Raw genomic sequence first — 18,120 nt, 5'->3', positions numbered from 1 at the left:
GCCTCTGTTTTGGCAGCCGGCGCACACTGCGTTTTCTGTCAGGTGTAAACACGTCTGTCAGTCGGTGCAGTCTGGGGGCCCCGGCCGCTTGGCATTCATGGCACCGCCAACGCTCCCTGCCCGTCCACCTGACCTTGGCTGGCCTCGGCATGACTGAGTACACTTAGCGCTACCTTCCATGTTTGCGGGACTTTTTAGGAAGCAGGGCCGCCTTAAGTGGCTGCTAGGAAGCCAACCGCAGGCTGAAGAAGGGACATCTTCACCGCCGATGTGGTAGACTGGTAATGACCATGTGGTAGAGCTAGCCAGGCCAGCCCTGAAAACGCATTGCCTCATCCTCTCATCAGCTCACCTCGCTATCATTCCCGTCATCTTTTCCACTGCGAGGAAACTCGGTCATCATACACGAGGATCTGAGCTGGTGATCCAAATAAAGCAGGGGAGGGATGAGGTCAGTTTGATAAGAAGTCTCATGGCTTCCAAGCAGCTTTCCATGTGTGACGCCGCCGCGTGTGCAAAAAGACGCCGCTGCTGCTGCTCTGGCGTCGGACTGTGCGGTATTCCAGGGGCACGCTGTCTCTTTCCGCTCCATATCCACTACCTCACCTCTGGGAACTGTCAGTTTTTCATCAGTCAGTTACGAAGCGTTCACACCGTCTCCCCAGCTCGCTCACCAACTCCCCTCCCTCCGTGGAGGAGCGCTTTCCTGTAGCTGTCTTCCTTCTCTCCCACACTACCGCAGCAGTTTCGCTGCTTGACAGTTTTATCCCTGACACACAAGAAACCACCATTTTACTGACTCTCAATTAAGGCGCTACAGTGCCTCGCAAAAAAGTATCTATACCACTTGAACTTTTTCAAATTCACAATACTTTGTAGAGTCACGTTTCATTGCAAATGCAGCTGCAAGTGTTTCGGCGGTATAGCTCTACCACTTTGCACATATAGAGACTGACAGTTTTTGCTCATATTGCTGTAGATTGGATGGAGAGTGTAAAGTTGCTATAGAATGTTGCCCGTATTTAGGTCTGGACTTTTACTAGGCCATTCTAGTAAATGAATATGCTTTTATTTAAAGTATTCCTGGCGGTAAGCTTGACGTCATTGTCCTGCTGGAAGGCGAACTTTCCCAGTCTCAAGTTGTTTCTAACAGGTTTTAGATGCCTTTTTATTCATGGAGCAGTTCAGATTTTAGGCTTTTATTTACTTTTAGATTAACATTAATTAAAGCCAATCAAAATTGGCTTTGGTTTCCCATCAGTGCAGCGTTATTGGCGGAGGATGTGACCTATTTCTGAGGACACAATGCTTCATATCAGTAACAAGAGACTTGACTTGGACATGGGAGAAATAACTTGTCAACGTCTTTGATGTGTAGCTAGTTTTCCACCACACAACGTTTTTGGATGTTTGCCAGAAAGTTGAGTTTTGGTCTAACCTTTTCTTTGTTTGTTGTGTCCTCTGTGTTTTGGGAGGTTGGCACTTGTACGTTTTCCATTTTTAGCTGGACTGAGCTGTGCCTATTGAGATGTTGGGATTTTATTTTATGGCCTAAACTTGAAAATGATCCACAAATATGTTCGTGATCTGTGTTGCGTTTCTTCGTCTTCACTAATTCTCTCTAACAAACCTCGGAGGCTTTCACAGAACTGCAGCATTCAGACTTTATGCAACACCCCACTTGGACTCTGACATTGGCTGATTTCTGAGTGTAATTGATTGGCCTGGTTGGATTTTGTTTAGGACTATCGAAGTAAAAGTGTCTGAGCAGAAAATGCACTTCGCCATATTGTAACATTGTAACCCAACTCTGCTGGTCGTCTTGTTTTTAAATATTCTCTGCTAATCCATCACGGTAGGGTGATGAGGGGGTATCTCCCGCCTGAAAAAGCCCCAATGGGCTGCCCCCAAACTGGATGTCATCAATATGCATTGTGTGAAATGATGACCTGCTGTAACTTGGTTACAATCCTCTGCAAAGCAGCAGAAATCCTTCTCAATCTCACGGTCTATAGCCTAATGAAGGTCTTAACAAACAATTATTTTCTTTCCTAGAGTCCTCAAGACAGCCAAGGCGAACCCTCCCTTCCCTCAACCATTTCTTTTTGACAAACTACTCTGGCTCGGTATTCAACGGTAAAAAGCCGTTCTCATCTTTGTGCTCCTTTTTTCTTCTTTATCTCCTATTCAGAGACTCGCCTCGCAAAGGAAAGTAATTTCACTCCCTCTGTCCCTGAGAGAATCAACACGGTGAAGTTGCTCTGAATGTCGGCAGCTACATACTTTGTTTTTTTTTCCTTTCTTGGCTCTATTTCAGACCCATAACCTGGGGGTAAACATGCAATTAAAATAACAGCAGCTTGCTTTCTCCTCCACTCTTCCACTCTCCTCTCCTTTAGCCATGAGCACAAGTCATGTGCAGTGTGCTGACTGGCTTCTTCTAATTGCCTTTTCTAATAATTGGTAAAGAAAAAAATAACATTCAAACAGCAAACAAACGTGTTCCCACCTAATTTGCCTCCTATCGTTGTTTTTTTCCCCCTTTGCTAATATTATTTATCTTCCTCTAATAAGCTGATTTCTCTTTTACAGACCCCATTCATTATTGTTTGGGGAGATTTTAACAAATGATTTGCCTTTTGCAATTCTTAATTTTCTTCTCTGTGGTTTTAGTATCTGATGGAGAAGATTTTATAAAGTTACCATCACAAATGTTGTTGCTTTTACTGCAGTTTTTTGTATAAGACAAACAGAAATTTGAGCTTTTTTTTATGTAGAGATGCACGATATATCAGCACTAGCATCGGTATTAGTTATTTTTTAGCATGTTGGTATTGGTCCGATAAAAAATTGGCTGATATTATCTGATATTTATTTGCTGTTTGTTTCAGGAAGGGGAGGGGAAGAGGTGCAAAGGATTGTGGGTTGCTCAACTGAAGTAGAGAAGCGGTGGTAAAGTCAGCAGTCTCAACAGGATTGTGAAATGTGTATAACATGCAATATCGGTTATGTACCATTATAGAAATATTGATATCGGATATCGGTATAGGCCCAAATTTTCCCATCGGTACATCCCTAATTGTTTCATTACAAAATAATTTTCCTAGGCATGCAGGATATTAGATTTTTGGGCGATATAAGATATGCCGATATAGTAAAACTCATTTAGCCGGTGACTGATACCAATAGCAATATTCTTTTCTTGTACCTACTTCCTGAAACTTTCTGGCTTTAAATACTGTATTATCTTTGTCAATTTAGCTTGCTGCCAAATACAAATGTTAAAAAGGAGGCTGAAAATTACGTAACACTTTCAACTCGTATTACGTTTAATGTCAAATTTATTCATGACATCTGTTCTCTCTAAGACAATGACAACATTCAAACAGCGCAAGTTTGACATTGTGCTGTGCTGCAGGCACCATTGTCACTGGTTAGTCATATATTTTTAAGTTATTTTGACGGAAAGGCCGAAGTCCGATAGAAAATTTTAAAGCTAATATCAGCCGATCATCCTTAACTAAACCATTTAATTTTCCTTCCACTTCACACTTATAGACGACTTTTTGATTGTGTATCATAAATAACACAATAAAATAGAGCTTGTGGTTGTAACTTTTAACGGGGTGTGAATACTTTGGAGGCCCAGTATGGGAGTGACTGCCGTAATCCACCTCAATGGCCTCCATCCCTCCTGATCCTCTTCCTATTCTATTTTTTTCCCACTTTCGGCTGGCTGTCTTGTTTCCCTTCCCCGCCGAGGAATGAAAAGAAAATATAGGTCAGCTTTTATGGGAGCAATTTGACACATGACACAAGCCATGCGCATCACTTGCTCAAGTCCTGCTTTCGTCTGCTCGCTTTTATTTGTCTATAATAGAAGCTCCACAGTTATTCACACAGTTTTATTACAGCTCTATAAGTAGCTGGCGGAGGCTTGCCGAGTCACAGGGGGGCGTGGGGACCCGAGTAATATTTTCAGAGCCCCCTGGTGTCTGTCTGCGCGAGGTTGATAGTATGAGCCGCCTGGCTTAACTCCACAGGCCTGCCCAGCTGGCCCTGCTGCGTCTCCACACACCCAGCTCTGTTTCTTCTCATGCCAGGTGGGGGCTTGACTCTCTATCACAAAGCCACCAGGACACCGAGCTGAATACCTGTTAGCTAAAACCAATTAGGACTCAGAGTCAGCTGTTTATAACTAGCAGAGTTCCCGTCTGGATTTGATTGTCGGGTCAAGTCGACCAGCAGCTTCACAGAGAAATAGCCGGCGGCGCTAAAAAGCCTCCGCAGGGGTTTGTGGCTTTGTCGGAAGTGCCTGCATTCGGTGTGTGTGTGTGTGTGTGTGTGTGTGCTGCTGGATTTGATGTCACGGCGGACGGGAGGCTGCTGTCTGTCGGGTTTCATCTCCCCCTGCCTCTGCGCCGTAAAGCCCAGAGTCAGCTCAGGCATTACCATAGACTGACCTTTGCCGCTGCGCTCCCCGCCACACCGTTTTCTGACATTCAGGGGCGCTGTGGGGCAGCAGGAGGGCATGGGGGGCAGTCTGCTGCATGTATGGGGTTTGTTTGTTTTTTTTTCTGCCTGGAATGTGTTGATGTGTGTGTGTACTTGTTGTCAATATGAACGTAGAATTTTATCACGATATTTTGAGGTGCCTATTGTGATTACAATGAAGATTGTGATTTTTTTTTTTTTTTAAAAAGGCAGATTTATTAATTTTTTATTTGTAACTGTGTGGCTGTGACTCCATTTCACAACATTCATAGACCACAAACATAAATGCAGTTCTTGAAAATATTCCCATTCGGGGAGGGCATTTATCATGTTTATTATTTATAATGATAAGATTGTCACGATAATGGTTCTGATTCATCATTGTCACAATAATGTCCAATTAATGTTTAAAAACCAAACAAACTGTCTATATTGTCGGGATTTTTCTTTTTTTTTGCATTTTCTCAACTGTTTTCTTTTTTCAATCAAAGTGTCAATAAATAGCAATACATCTAAAAAAAAGTGACTAAAATCAGTAAATATGTTCGGTTTAATGATAAAAAATCTCACTTCTTTATGTGGCTGGTGTTCTGAATTAGCACATTATAAAGAGGAATGTTTTTAAGAGCAGTATTTGTGTTTGTGGGGTTGTAATTGCTGTGACACACAGACAGTTACAATGCAATATTAAAATATCATAATTAGAGTTGAGTATTGCTCACCCCTAACTCCCATTAGAAATAGATTTCCTCAGGATGCCACTTAATTAAAAAGAGTGATTAATATCACTAAGCTGCACAGAGTTGCTGCATTTAATCATATTTTTTAATTTACTGTTTGTTGATGCCGTCGTGGAACAAACTATAGCGGAAATAGCAAAAAATTTAATTTGTGACCATGCTGTTTTTATATATTTTGAGACATTAAATCAAATTTTCACGATAAATGATAAACGATACGATAAACGCGTCTTTTCCTCGGATTGTCAGTAGGGACGTTACCATTTTGTATTCCATCTCCGCATCATTTCTGCTGTGTGACACTGTTTTTTTTGTTTTGTTTTGTTTTGTTTGTTTCTCTTTTCGCTTCTGGAAGCTTTGAAAAACAGACTCTGATCCGTCTGATACTCCGCTCTCCTCCACCCCTGAATCTGCCTGTTGTCAGAGAGATTGCTGTTATCTTTGTGCGAAATCTTGGCAACCTGATAAACGAGTGCTGGAAATCCTGCCTGCTGACATCAAGGCTCCGTGTACCTAAAAACCCTTCCAAGGCCGGAGGGGGGAAAAAAGAATAACATATCAGGCCAATTAGAGGTAATGCATGGTGACACGCCGTATCGAGGGCAGGGATCGCCGCCATATGGCCGTCCAGGCTGGAGCGGCGGAGGATCAGGGGAACGGAGAAGGTGACGCAGCACCTCCAAGGCTCCCAGATCCGTCTGAAGACAGCAGCTCCGCCACCCACTGCTAACCACCCACCATTTTCTCCCTGCCTCCCCTTTGCCACTGTGCCCCTGCTGCACCCCAAGGTGCAACGCCCTCAGGTATCTGTGTACTACTGGCAGCTTCATTAAGCCTTGTTTTTCTTCTCTCACTGGGAGGATTTAAATGAGCTGTCATCCTGACCTTTTTGAGCTCCTGTTTTGTTTTTTTTTCTTTTAGAGCCACCCGTCTTTCAGTCTTGCCACCTTTCTCTCCGGCTTTGTCACTCTTTCCTCCTCTTGTCTATCCTCCCTGCGGGTGGGAAGACACTTTTAAGCCATCACCCTGCGGCAGGCAGGCATGCCAAGGTTGTTTTGTTGGTAATTGCCTCTCTCATAGAAGCTTTTTGTCTGCGCACACTTGCCGCTCTCCTCTGATGCCACACAGCTAACGGGGAGGGCACGGACTCTGTAGACTTAATTTGCTCCCTGACTGTTCTCCCGGTGCTGATTAAGCAAGCATCTGTTGTGTTTGGAATACAGCGGCAAGCCAAGTGGAGCATGGCTAACTATTCCCCTTCCTTCTCGTACCGAGTTATTGTACGACGTGGCTGACATTTATAGGAGCTGCAGCTGTCCTTCTTTATTTTCCTGACGTTAACTCCACTGCTTTTATGTCCCTAAAACAAAGGTCTCGTTTAGTTCTGGAGACCCACCAGGTCTTTCAGAAATATTCTCTCAAGCAAATGCAAACGTTTCCCGATCCTCAAAATGAAATCTAAACACATAGAATCTGCCTTTTACAGGATCCCACTGTCTCTGTGCTTTTTGCCAGACACTTCCTTACCATTAATGATCTAATATTGACACATCACCCACCCTTATGTTTCAGGTTGTTGGAACAGAAGCCTTCGCCTTAGGCCTAGTCCACACGTAGCTGGATATCTGGGAAAACAAATTCATTTTTATGCGTGTTGGCCTTTCATCCACATAAAATCTCTTTGTCGTATCACTAAAAACAGTGGAGACATAAGAAAACTCCGTATTTGTGTTAGCGTGTGCATAAGAAAACTGATTTTTACGGTCTTGCGCATTTCAGTCTGAAACAAATAATGCGCCAATATATCAACATATACTGTATGTTTTAACACAATTCCCAATAGACATGGTGTTTTTAGTAACTTTAGATTCTAATACACTATTTAAAAGTATCTGTCCACACATTTGAGCGTCGTGTTTAATTACTAACAGGAAGTTTGGTTGTTCTGAAGCAATCTGATTGGCTGACATGTTTTAGCGTTGTGCTACACTGCCCCCTACTTGCAGTATTTTCAAAACAACGTAGAGGAAATATGTGTTTGAATGCAGACCTGGCTACTTGTGAATGAGTCTTAAGCTTTTTGCAGCTTTTAACCAGTTTTCTTCCAGTGTTGCTCTGCATTAAGCTCCATTCATCTTTTTAGCAGCTTCCTTTTTGAACAAAGGTATCGCCATTTCATGATGCTGCCACCCACAATGTTTCATGATGGAGATAGTTTAGGGTTTGTATGGAGGCTTGAAATTCTCATAAATGCTTGAATTTCAAAGTAGGTGTTTTTTAGGTTTCAGTCTAAATTTGGAAAGCTTTATTTGTAGTTGAAACTAGATATTTGAAGATAATAAAGACACATACACATTTTTTTCTCACTGTCTGAAGTGAAATCAGACCAAGTTTCTCGTGTTTTAAGTCAGTTAGAATTTCCAAAATTATTTGTATTTGCGAGAATATTTATTAGAGATTTTTTTGTAACTCTCCTTGACCATTGAGCTCTGAGAAAGACTTTCAAAAATATAAGTTGGTTATATGTAAACTTATTTTTTATTTTGTCCCTGGTGTACAGTATAGAATACTATCACAGTAAGGAATTATATCACATGATAATGAATTGAGACTTTTTTTTTAGTTCACTTGTATTGTTTGGGTGGTACTAGAAAGAAAATTTGCCTTCAAAATGCTTAGAACGTTCTTGAATTTTGCTGTGGGAAACATGTACTAAACCTGGATATAGTGTTAAGTTTTCCAAACACTTGCACTGTTGTAAACATCGCCTAAAATGTCCAGTTAATTGATCAGATCACCTCTGAATGAAACGGGCTCCAGCAGAATTTATTGAGGGGTGTCAAAGTTGAGGAGGCTGATCATAAAAGCGTAGAAACCAAATAAAATCCACTGAAGTCTGTTGAAAATGTGGAAACTTCGCAGGACGATCTACCTGAATGAATGATTTCTCCTGCCGTGGTCTGAGGCAGGTGCAGAGGTAGAGTGCAGGTAGCTGGGGTCTGACTAGCTTACATGCAGGGCGAGTCGAAGGAGAAGGCGGGGAGACTGGGTCGATTTAAAACAGCCAGTCCCTCAGGCCCAGTCTGCCCGTTTCACTTCAGCCGTTTGATGTTTAATTGAAGTTGTTATTGGCTTCAAATGTCACCTTACCTGATGCTGCAGGTGTGAATCAGTTTCTAATTGAAAGCTAACTATGTCCTCCCCGGCCCCATGCCTCCAGGGAGCAGCTCCAGACTTCTATTAGCCCAGACCCAGGCTCTGTATCGCCACGCACCATGTGCTGCCTCGCAGTTATGTCTGACCTCTCCCCCCTCTCTCTCCCTCTCTCTGTGCAGTGTGAGGAGAAGTGTGTGTCCCATGTTGCATTAGTGTCTGTGTGAAATGCTGGCCTGTCTGCCAGGGCCAGGTGACCTCCCCCTCCAGCTTCTCCCTCACACGCAGATGAACACTGGACTGCAGAAATGTAAGTACTGATCTCAGGACACACACAAAATCACAATGCAAACAGATGAAATTCCACTTCTCCAGCTCTCTTTTTTTTCACCCGCGGGGGAATATTTTTGTTCTCAAGTGCAAATCTGTCTTCAAGGGAAATTAGGATGAACTGCGCCATTAATTTGCTGATGAACTAGCTCCCCGCCCCTCTCCCTCGTCCCCCGCGAAGACGTGTCTGTCACAACAGCGCGGCCCCGCGTGCTTTCCCAGAACGCAGCCGTCGCGGCGGAGTGTTAAACATAGCCATCTCGCCTAATTTTCACCATCAGGAAGAGTCGGTTACTGTCAGACTTGCAGACAGATTGCGGCTGAGTGGTTTTGCCCCGCTGATCTTGTAATGCGAATGAATTTAAGATGCAATCTGCTGCCCTGGTTTAACAGCAGACTTGTCAGTGCCTGCCAGCTGAATTAAATGTGTTTGAGTTTTACTACCCGACTGCTGACAAACTAGAGACTTTTGAGCATTACTAGCCAGCAGTGCAAATGGAGAAGTTGAGGTCACTAAGAGCGGAGGCTGACTTTTAGTGAGTGGTGAGTGCATAATCAAAACAAATGTGTTGAAGTTTTATTTTGAACTGCTTGCAAAAAAAATACTGCTTTTATTGTTTAATTTCTGTATTATAATAGTGTATTAGTGCCATGCTAAGGAAATATTAATATACAATTACAAGAATAAAATTGTACGAGAATAAAGTCACAATAATATGAGAATAAAGTCATAACATAACTGTATTCTTGTGATATTTCAACTTTATTCTCGTATTATTACTTTATTCTTGTGCAACTTTGTGTTTGAAATATTATGACTTTATTCTCATTATTTCAGCTTTATTTTTGGGATATTATGACTATTCTCGTAAAACTGACTATTTTCTTGAAATGTTATCACTTTATTCTCTTATTTCGACTTTATTTTCATATGAATTTATTCGTGTAGTATTATTATTTTATTTTTGTGCAACTTTATGTTATGTTATGACTTTATTCTCATTACTTTGACTTTATTCTTCAACTTTATTTTTGCAATATTATAACTATAATCTTGTAATACTGTGACGTTTTTCTTGAAATATCAATTTATTCAAATTTTTTTGTCTTCATTTTTGCATAACTTTATTCTCTTAATATTATGACTTTACTCTCTTTTATTTATTTTTTCATAGTATGGCCTTATACGCCGTCATTATATATAAATATATATTTCATCAAAGAACCGTCTGATCATATCACAATAAAACCGGGCTTTGATTACGATCCTTTACGTTTTCCAGCTTCACCTCATCACAGTCTCCTTTTCTTCCTGTTATCATGGGAGTTTCTCTGAGTGGAAGCTCAGTCCCAGCCTGACCCATTTCTGTTCCATTCCAGCATTTTTTTTTTTTTTTAAAATGCTCCTGCTCATCAAGACTGTAATTTCAGAATCACAGTAATCAGCCAACCCCCAGGAGATCAGCGAGCATGAGGGAGTCTGCTAAGTGGCAGCGTCTGTTGCCTCTCTCAGGCAGCCCTGTGACACGGCGCAGCCATCAGCCCAGACTGTTTCTCTGCTCTTTCCTCATTTCTGACACACCAAGACACATCTGAGCACAACTGGAGTTCATTTTGTTTTTTCTTGCCCAACACTGTAATGCATTTACGTGATGGAGTGAGAGACGCGAGCAGCGCTGCGATTCCAAGAAGTGTAATTTCGCTCCATTTTTCCATCGCTTTTACTTTTCTAATGCTCTCTCCTTCTCATCTGTTCTTCAAACAGATGCTGCTACATGAAAAGACATGGATCCTGTTTCATTCGCTCTTAATTGTTTTATCAAAGAGCCAAAGGAAAATTCAGTTCACTCAGAGTTATAGTGCAGTGTCAGACCCAGCACCTGTAGCTCTGTGTTAGCATCTTTATTCTCAGTCCACACCACTCAGTCTCCTTGGTACAGATGTATCACACCTCTGCAATGTAACCATTACAAACAATTCCAGGAGTGAAGTTTTCAATCCCCCAGGTTTTCAAAACCATTGTAGCGTTGACCTAACGCTAACCTTTTGGCCAATGGTAACCCTGGATTAGATCAATCAGTCGATCAATTTTATCTATAAAATACCCTTCATACTAAAAGCAGCTCAAAGTGCTGTACAGATCAATAAAAACAAACAATTACCCACTCCTACACGGTAAAACACACAACTGCATGGAAAATGCACAGACTAAGCAGAAATTATTCAATTCTGGAAATGCATTTAAAAAGTCGAGTTTTGATCCTGCTCTTAAAGACAGCAACATTTTCTGCAGGTTCTCTGGCAGACCGTTCCACAAACGGGGTCCATAATACTGGAAAGAAGCCTCACCGTAAGGGTGTGTTCTGACTCTGGGACCTGTTAGTAGTCCGGTGCCAGAGGACCTCAGGGTTTGCAAGGGCTCATAAGGTAATATCAGCTCTGCAAGATAAGATGTTGCAAGACCATTAAGACATTTAAAAACCAGTAAAAAAGTCTTAAAATCAATCCTGAGACATACTGGGAGCCAATGCAATGATTTTAAAACAGGTGTGATGTGAACCTGCCTTCTGGTCTTGGTTAGCACTTGAGCAGCAGAGTTTTGTAACAGCTGAAGGCTGCGCAGGTTTTAAAAAAATTTTTTTAGGGGGACCAGAAAGCAGGGCATTACAATAGTCTACATGGCTGGAAATAAAAGCATGCATCAGAGTCTCAGTATTAGCGAGGGAGAGAATAGACCGAACTCTGGCTTTTTTTTTGGGTTAAAATCCTGTTGTTGTTTTTTTGTTTTGTTTTGTTTTCTCCCCTCCAGGGGTCTTTTTGTGGGCTCTAATGTCCCTTATATGAAAGTAGGCTGACAGGAGAGGGGGGAAGACATGCGGTAAATGTCGCTGGCTCCGGGAATCGAACCCGCGACGGCCACGTCGAGGACTCAAGGCCTCCAAACGTGGGTCGCGCTAGCAATTTGTTTAATATGCAGAATAAAAGTGAGCTCAGAGTCAAGATGAACGCCCAGGCTTCTGACTTGTTTTGAAGGTTTAAAAGATGCAGTTTGTAATTTTTGAATAATAATGTCCTTCTGATCTTCTGGTCCAATGATTAAAACTTCTCTTTTGTCCTGGTTGAGCAGGAGAAAGTTCTTTGCCATCCAGGTCTTTGTCTGAAATGTAATTAAAAAGTGCAGTGATTGGCTGGGGGTCGTCCTGAGACAATGAGATGTATGGCTGAGTGTCATCACCATAACTGAAGCTGATTCTATGGTTCCTGATGACTCCACCAAACGGCAACAAGTACAAATTAAAAAGTAGAGGACCTAAACTAGAGCCTTGAGGGACGCCATAGTTAACATCATGGATCTGTGAGGAACAGGTGCTGTAGGGACCATTAGGAGATATGTAGGGATTCACCTGTCAGTTGGGGGGTCTGTTGATTAGAAGTGTCTTACAGACCAGAGATCTGGCCATAAGGGAAAAGTCACAAGAGGAAAGTGGTTGTTTAAAATTATAAACAAAAACCCGGTTAAAGTTTGCCACAATCCATGCAGGGGACACAGTCAATGTGGACGAAGGTACTCTGTGTAGAGGTTCAGCTGTTTTTGGTTGACACACAGAACCAGCACTACACATCACCCTGTGACACGGTAATGGAAGTATCATTCTTTAGGAAGGCTTTTTTACCACAACAACAGGAAAGCTGGTCAGAGGGAAATAGTTAAATACTGGGCAATCCTGGACAAAAAACCTGCTATGAACTGGAAAACACATTAGACTGGGAGATTCATATTCCAGCAAGACTGTGATTCCTACTGGAACTGATTAGATGAAAGCATTCTTTGGGTGAATGGCCCAGTCAAGATTTTTAAGACTCAAAGGCAAATTGAGTTTGATTGGAGGTCACCAGGTGCTGTCGACACTTGAAATATGTAATTTGCTGACATTATATATATTTTAAAAATTGGCTGAGGCCTGAAGTTGAGGTACTTGTTTGAGAGATTCCTTCAGAGAAGGCAAATAACTAGGTAGTGAGACGAGACATGATTCTCTTACAGAAGGAAACATTGATTCATAAACATGTAGGCATAAAAGATTGCAGGGTTTAACAACGTGCTCTTTGCTCAGACTTCTCATCTCTTACTTGCAGAGGAAAATGTGTGAACCAAAACTGCCAGCAGGTTTTAAAACAGACTGAATCAGCAAATGAATCTTGTTGTTGAACCCTTCACTCCAAGTGCTCCGAGTTGCTCGGCCGACCAGCCGGCCTCTTCTGCTGCGACTGAATCTGGGGATGTGAGAGTCGTTTAAAGTTACGAGCTTGCAGGTTGCTGTCAGAGACAAGGCCAGAGCAACTGCTCTATTCATCATCAGGGAGTGACTGTTAACAGATGATGGCTGTAAAGTGTAAAGGCTGTCGGAGGAGTATATCAAGTGAAGAAAACAGCCCATTTTCCTCTCAGGAAGACTCAAGGGCCTTGAAGTGGCTCTTGTTCCTCGGTTCTTATAGGCAGAACAAATGGAACGCAGCTGCGCCGCTTCTTAGGCTCTACTGATCTACAAACTATTTTTCCCTTCTTGTTTATTTATAAAGGTTATATTGCTCTATTGGTATCAGCTTCCTCAAAAGTGCAAAACGTAGGCAGGAAGAGGGTTCATGTGAAATGCCCCCTCCTCCTCTACCCACAAACAAAAAAATACCACTTGTCTAATTTGACACAGAGCCTTCAGTTCTAATTTCCTGCTCATGTGTGAAAACTGCAATTTCCAGCAGCACGAGCCCCCGCTTCCCCGCTGCTTAAACCTTTCTCAATAAAAACAGTAGTTTGAATAAAAGAAACCCTAATTAGTGCCTGCTGACTGTGCACTTGTGTTCCAATCAGCTCTCTAGCAGTGGGATAATTAGCGCTTGGTCAGAGTGGGCCCTTTTTCCCCCCGTTTCCTCCTTGGCAACGTACTTAGCTGGAGATCTGAGAGATAACATGCTCCATGCCACTAGCAGTCACCAATATGTTTCCCCCGTATTCCTCATTAACCTTCCCTTCATGCTTGTAGCTTTCAGATAATCTGGGTTTTAGGTTATTGCTAATAAGCTACATTTGTTTGGTAGAGGATAAATTGGTAGACAGGAATTTTTGCTGATCTAAGCAGCAAGAGATCCATTTTAGTCACAGTTCAAGGCTGACTTTTGCAATGATTTGTCCACTGTTGCATATTATAAGGCAGTAACATGTCAAGTCACTAGCATGATCCTTTTCCACTGTAATTCACTTTATCAGTCTTTTGTTTCCATCTTATTTGTACTGAATAGGGATTTAATGACATACACACAATTAACATCATACACAATGCTTTCACAGGAATCCCACCTCAGGATTTTAGCAAAATTTCAGGGGAAAACCAAGAATCATTACTTTGTGTTTCACACATGGAAAAGAGGTTTCGTGAGATTATCACGAGAAATCAGTAGTCTCTTTTTCTCTCTTTATTCCATGATGTAAACCAATTAGTTGACGTTTTTGTATTTTGCACATGCTTTTATCCAAATTGACTTAACGAGGATATAACAATCCAGATTTTGTCAAACAAGACTGACAGTCGGGTTCTGTTAAAGGTGACAGGGGTGATGGTGTAGAAAAAGAGTGCAAGCATATAGGGAAGAGCAGTGTGGGCAGTTGGGAAGTACTGGGTAGGTACTAGGCTAAGATAAGAGATGCTCTCTGAAGAGCTCAGGGCTTCAAGACTCTTACTTTAGACAGCGGTGCTCAGTAGGTCATTCCACCATCATGGAATAAAGCAGGAAATAGAAACTGGACTGTCTTGAGCATAGTGTAGGACTTCAAATCCACGCCTTGATGTTTGGTGTCCTGCAACTTTTTTGAGATGTCCCAGGTCCAACACACCTGAATTAACTCGTCAGTGCAGTCAGGTTTTCCAGAGCCCTGCTAATCACCTCATTATTAGCCTCAGGTGTGTTGAAGCAGAGACGCATCCAATAGCTGGAGGACGCCAGACCTCCAACCCTGAATTTGAAGAGCCTCGGTGTGGGCACTACTATCCGACAATCTCTTGACGATTGGAGTGACCAAGTCATGGTGTGAGCTTTAGCGAGAGGATGCAAGTATTTTGTAGTAACTTGAATTTAAGTCAGACTGCTAAGGGTAGCCAGTGAAGCTCCCACTGTAGTCATGGGAGATGACTGCACCAGGAGCTGCGTGACATGTTGGGTTCGGTCCTGATTGATATTTCTTATGTTTAACTATGCAGAGATGCAAGATTGAGCAACAAAGGCAACATGACCTTTATAGGTCAGCTGGTCAACGATCAGCCACACAGGTTTTTAGCTGCCTTTACTGGAGCAAAAGATGGGGATTCATTTTGGATTACGATTCTGTGGCTGTAAAGACAAGAAGTGTAGAAAGAGAGGTTTAGTTGGAGGTTAAGGGTTTTAATCCATGCGAGAGAGATGGTCTGAGATTCTTAATAAGACCTTGTGGTACTCAGGTGGGAATGACAAATAAAGCTGCGTATCATCAGCGTAGCAGCAGTATCAGAAGCCGTGTGACCGGATGATTTGACCCAATATTGTGGTGACTTAAAACAAATAAATCTTAATTATGAAATGCTCAAGATGTTTTGTGACTTGCGTCAGATCATGGCGCTCTCTTCCTTCTCACTCCCATCCCTTTCTTCTGCAAGACACGAGGCGGCGGGAGGTTTTCACACCATGCGGTCCTTTTGTCAGAATCCCCGACTGTGGTTACATTTTCCAGTAAAATCAGCGCTGTATTTATTCAGTCTGTTCCTGTCACAACGAGACATCATTTCCAGCAAGATCATTAATCATTCCTTGTGTTTGACAGGCGAAACCTATCCTCAGCATGTCTGTGTGCTTGTGTGGAAGTGTTCATTTCTCTCTGTTTGCTTAGCCTGGCATTTATTCAGTGACAGACAGACACTGGGGCTCACCGATGGCGGGTGTCAGGCTCCAGCTCCTTGGCCCGGACCCCTGCATTAATGAGGGTGCCATCAGTGGGCTGAACACTTTGTTTCAGTGGAGCCTTTCCCTCCGAGTGCATGTCTTTGTGCCGCCCCATGCCAGCCCCCACACATCACTACCCATTGTTTCCTGCTCACAAATAAAGCAGGAATTAATCAGCTGATTGGCACGACTACTGGCTCTGCTTGGTCCGTGCCCCTCACTTCAGTCGCTTTAGCTCTGAGCCTCATCCCACGAGGTTAGTCCGACTGCTGAGAGACTCAGCCGAAGCCCTCAGTCACAGGAAACTGCAGACTTCCAGCAGAATCTCACATACTTGATTTATTCCTATTTCTGCACCAAAGTCAGGTGACTAATTAGCCATGTAGACATTGATTTTGCCTGAGCTAATTGTACCTCCTCCCCTGGTCAGAGGGAAAAAAAATTAAATGCAGTTGTGTCACAGGTGTAGTTCATACTTTTATTATGCATGTCATTCATTTGAAATTTTCTTTTGAAATGTGAACTATGGACATTCAGCGTTGGGAATGTCTATGTTGCTGAAACAGCTGTGAAAAGACTCAATGATGGGCGAATTTGTTTCTGCACAACTTTAACACAACAGTGGTCTTTTCCAGCGTCCCATCAGATTGTTTTCTGAAGCAAACATTAAACCTCAGTGGTCCAAGACAACCAGCTTTGCCGACGATCGCTTTTCCTTGCGGATGTTACTTGTGCTTCAGACTTACAAGCGTAGCAGAAACTAGTATTTCAGGAATAACTTTTTTATGTATAAAAAAAAGTGTAAACTCTCTGTGTTTCAAAGACCCAGGATCTGTGGAAGACAAACAGGCCCACAGCATCACAAGTCCTCCATCTACTGAACACTTTTCCACATATTCAACTGTTGTGTCACCTGAAGTGTGGCTGTTGTTGCCACAAAGCTCAGTTTTAGTTCTTCAAACCAGAAAAGTAGTAAAATTCCTAGTAGCAAACTCCACATCTCAATATTCATAAAATTGGGACAGGTAATCATGTTTTTTGGCTTTCCTCACCATCAATCACTTAACACCGTATGTTGATGATTACTCTCTAATGGTTGTTCTGGAAACCTGATGACCCCAAGTTGCCACTCTGTGGTGCGGCTCCCTACCATTCTCTGTATGCAGGGGGCAAAATATATGGACCCATTAAACAAGCTGGAATATTGAAAAGTCTATTAATTTCATGAACTTTCACTAAGTGAAACACATTTTTAGATTAATTGCACACAAACTGGTGATCCCCACCTGTTTCTGTTTACAGTAATGAGAACATGACCTTTAAAATTAGAATATTACATCAGATCAATAAAAATATGTATAATACTGAAATGTGGGTTTAATGAAAAGTATGCATAATCCCAGTTTAAAGGTTATTTTAAAAGGTAGTTTTAATCTGACAAACGAACCTCGTCAGAGATCATATTATAATTTATTGAATATGACTGTATGTGGGTCATCCTCCAGCCGGCCACTAACAAAATGAGTCAGTTTCCCACCACATGCATCATGTCATATATTTCTTCCTCAGAGACACAGAAAGTCATTAATTAGTAAACAGAATTTCCTAGAAAATGTCACCAACTTACAAAGTTTACGTAAGTTCAAAGTAAAAATAGAAGAAATGCTTCAGTCACAATAACTTTAAAAAAAAAAAAAGGTTTGTAAAGTTACCAGTACTTGTACAATTATGGGATTGTCCGTTGTGGAAAAATATAATCAAATCAAAGAATGTAATATGCATCTATTTGACGCCATCTAATAAGGTAGCCAACAAATGGCCTTCTGTGTATGTTAAAATTGGGCTGGTTGCGCATTTAAATCTGCTCAGATTTAAAACAACAAACAAAAAAGGTAACAGATTAAATGGATCATTTTGACATGTAAACCAACTATTTTTGTGGCTGTTGTTGCCGTTTTTGAACAACCTCACACCCTCCCACATTCGCAAACAGGTAATCATGTTCACATTGTCACTCTGGCATTGTTAAATTTAGTCACAGTGCTTAGCAGGTGCAGCAGAAGTGTGTGAGCCGAGTCCTAGGAGGTGTTCCTGCACATCAGAGACGCTGCCTCTGTGTCTGATTAGTTGTCTGCTGTCATGGAGGGGCTGCTCTCTGCATCTCTCTTTCACTCTGTGTGTTCTTTTTTATTTCTCCCTGTAGCAGCCACAGGGGACCATTACTTTGTCTCTTCTTTGTTTGGTTTGTGATTCACCCACTACATGGCAGCCAGCCCTCAGCACTTATTCTTGGCCTGAATGTGTCAATTAGACCCCGGTAATAGCTTTTGACCTAAAAGCCACCAACAACTGTACTTTACTGGATTTCACTGGAATCCGAATACGTCAGCTTTGATATTTTCTGCTGAGAAGAGAAAAACCTCGACTTCATCTA

The 18,120-nt window shown here is 42.0% G+C and overlaps 1 protein-coding gene across 1 annotated transcript in view; it reads left to right on the top strand.

Moving 5' to 3' along the window:
• Positions 1–18,120, top strand: part of fam222b (family with sequence similarity 222 member B) — a 50,716-nt gene that overhangs the window by 27,543 nt on the left and 5,053 nt on the right. Inside the window, exon 2 of the mRNA XM_005800818.2 lies at positions 8,570–8,697. Within this exon, the coding sequence (XP_005800875.1) occupies positions 8,616–8,697 (82 nt within the window). The 5' untranslated portion in view covers positions 8,570–8,615. The remainder of the gene's footprint in view (positions 1–8,569; positions 8,698–18,120) is intronic.

The sequence above is a fragment of the Xiphophorus maculatus genome, chromosome 11 (genome assembly GCF_002775205.1).
Source record: "Xiphophorus maculatus strain JP 163 A chromosome 11, X_maculatus-5.0-male, whole genome shotgun sequence".
NCBI lineage: Eukaryota > Metazoa > Chordata > Actinopteri > Cyprinodontiformes > Poeciliidae > Xiphophorus > Xiphophorus maculatus.
This window is presented reverse-complemented; position numbering and strand designations above follow the sequence as displayed.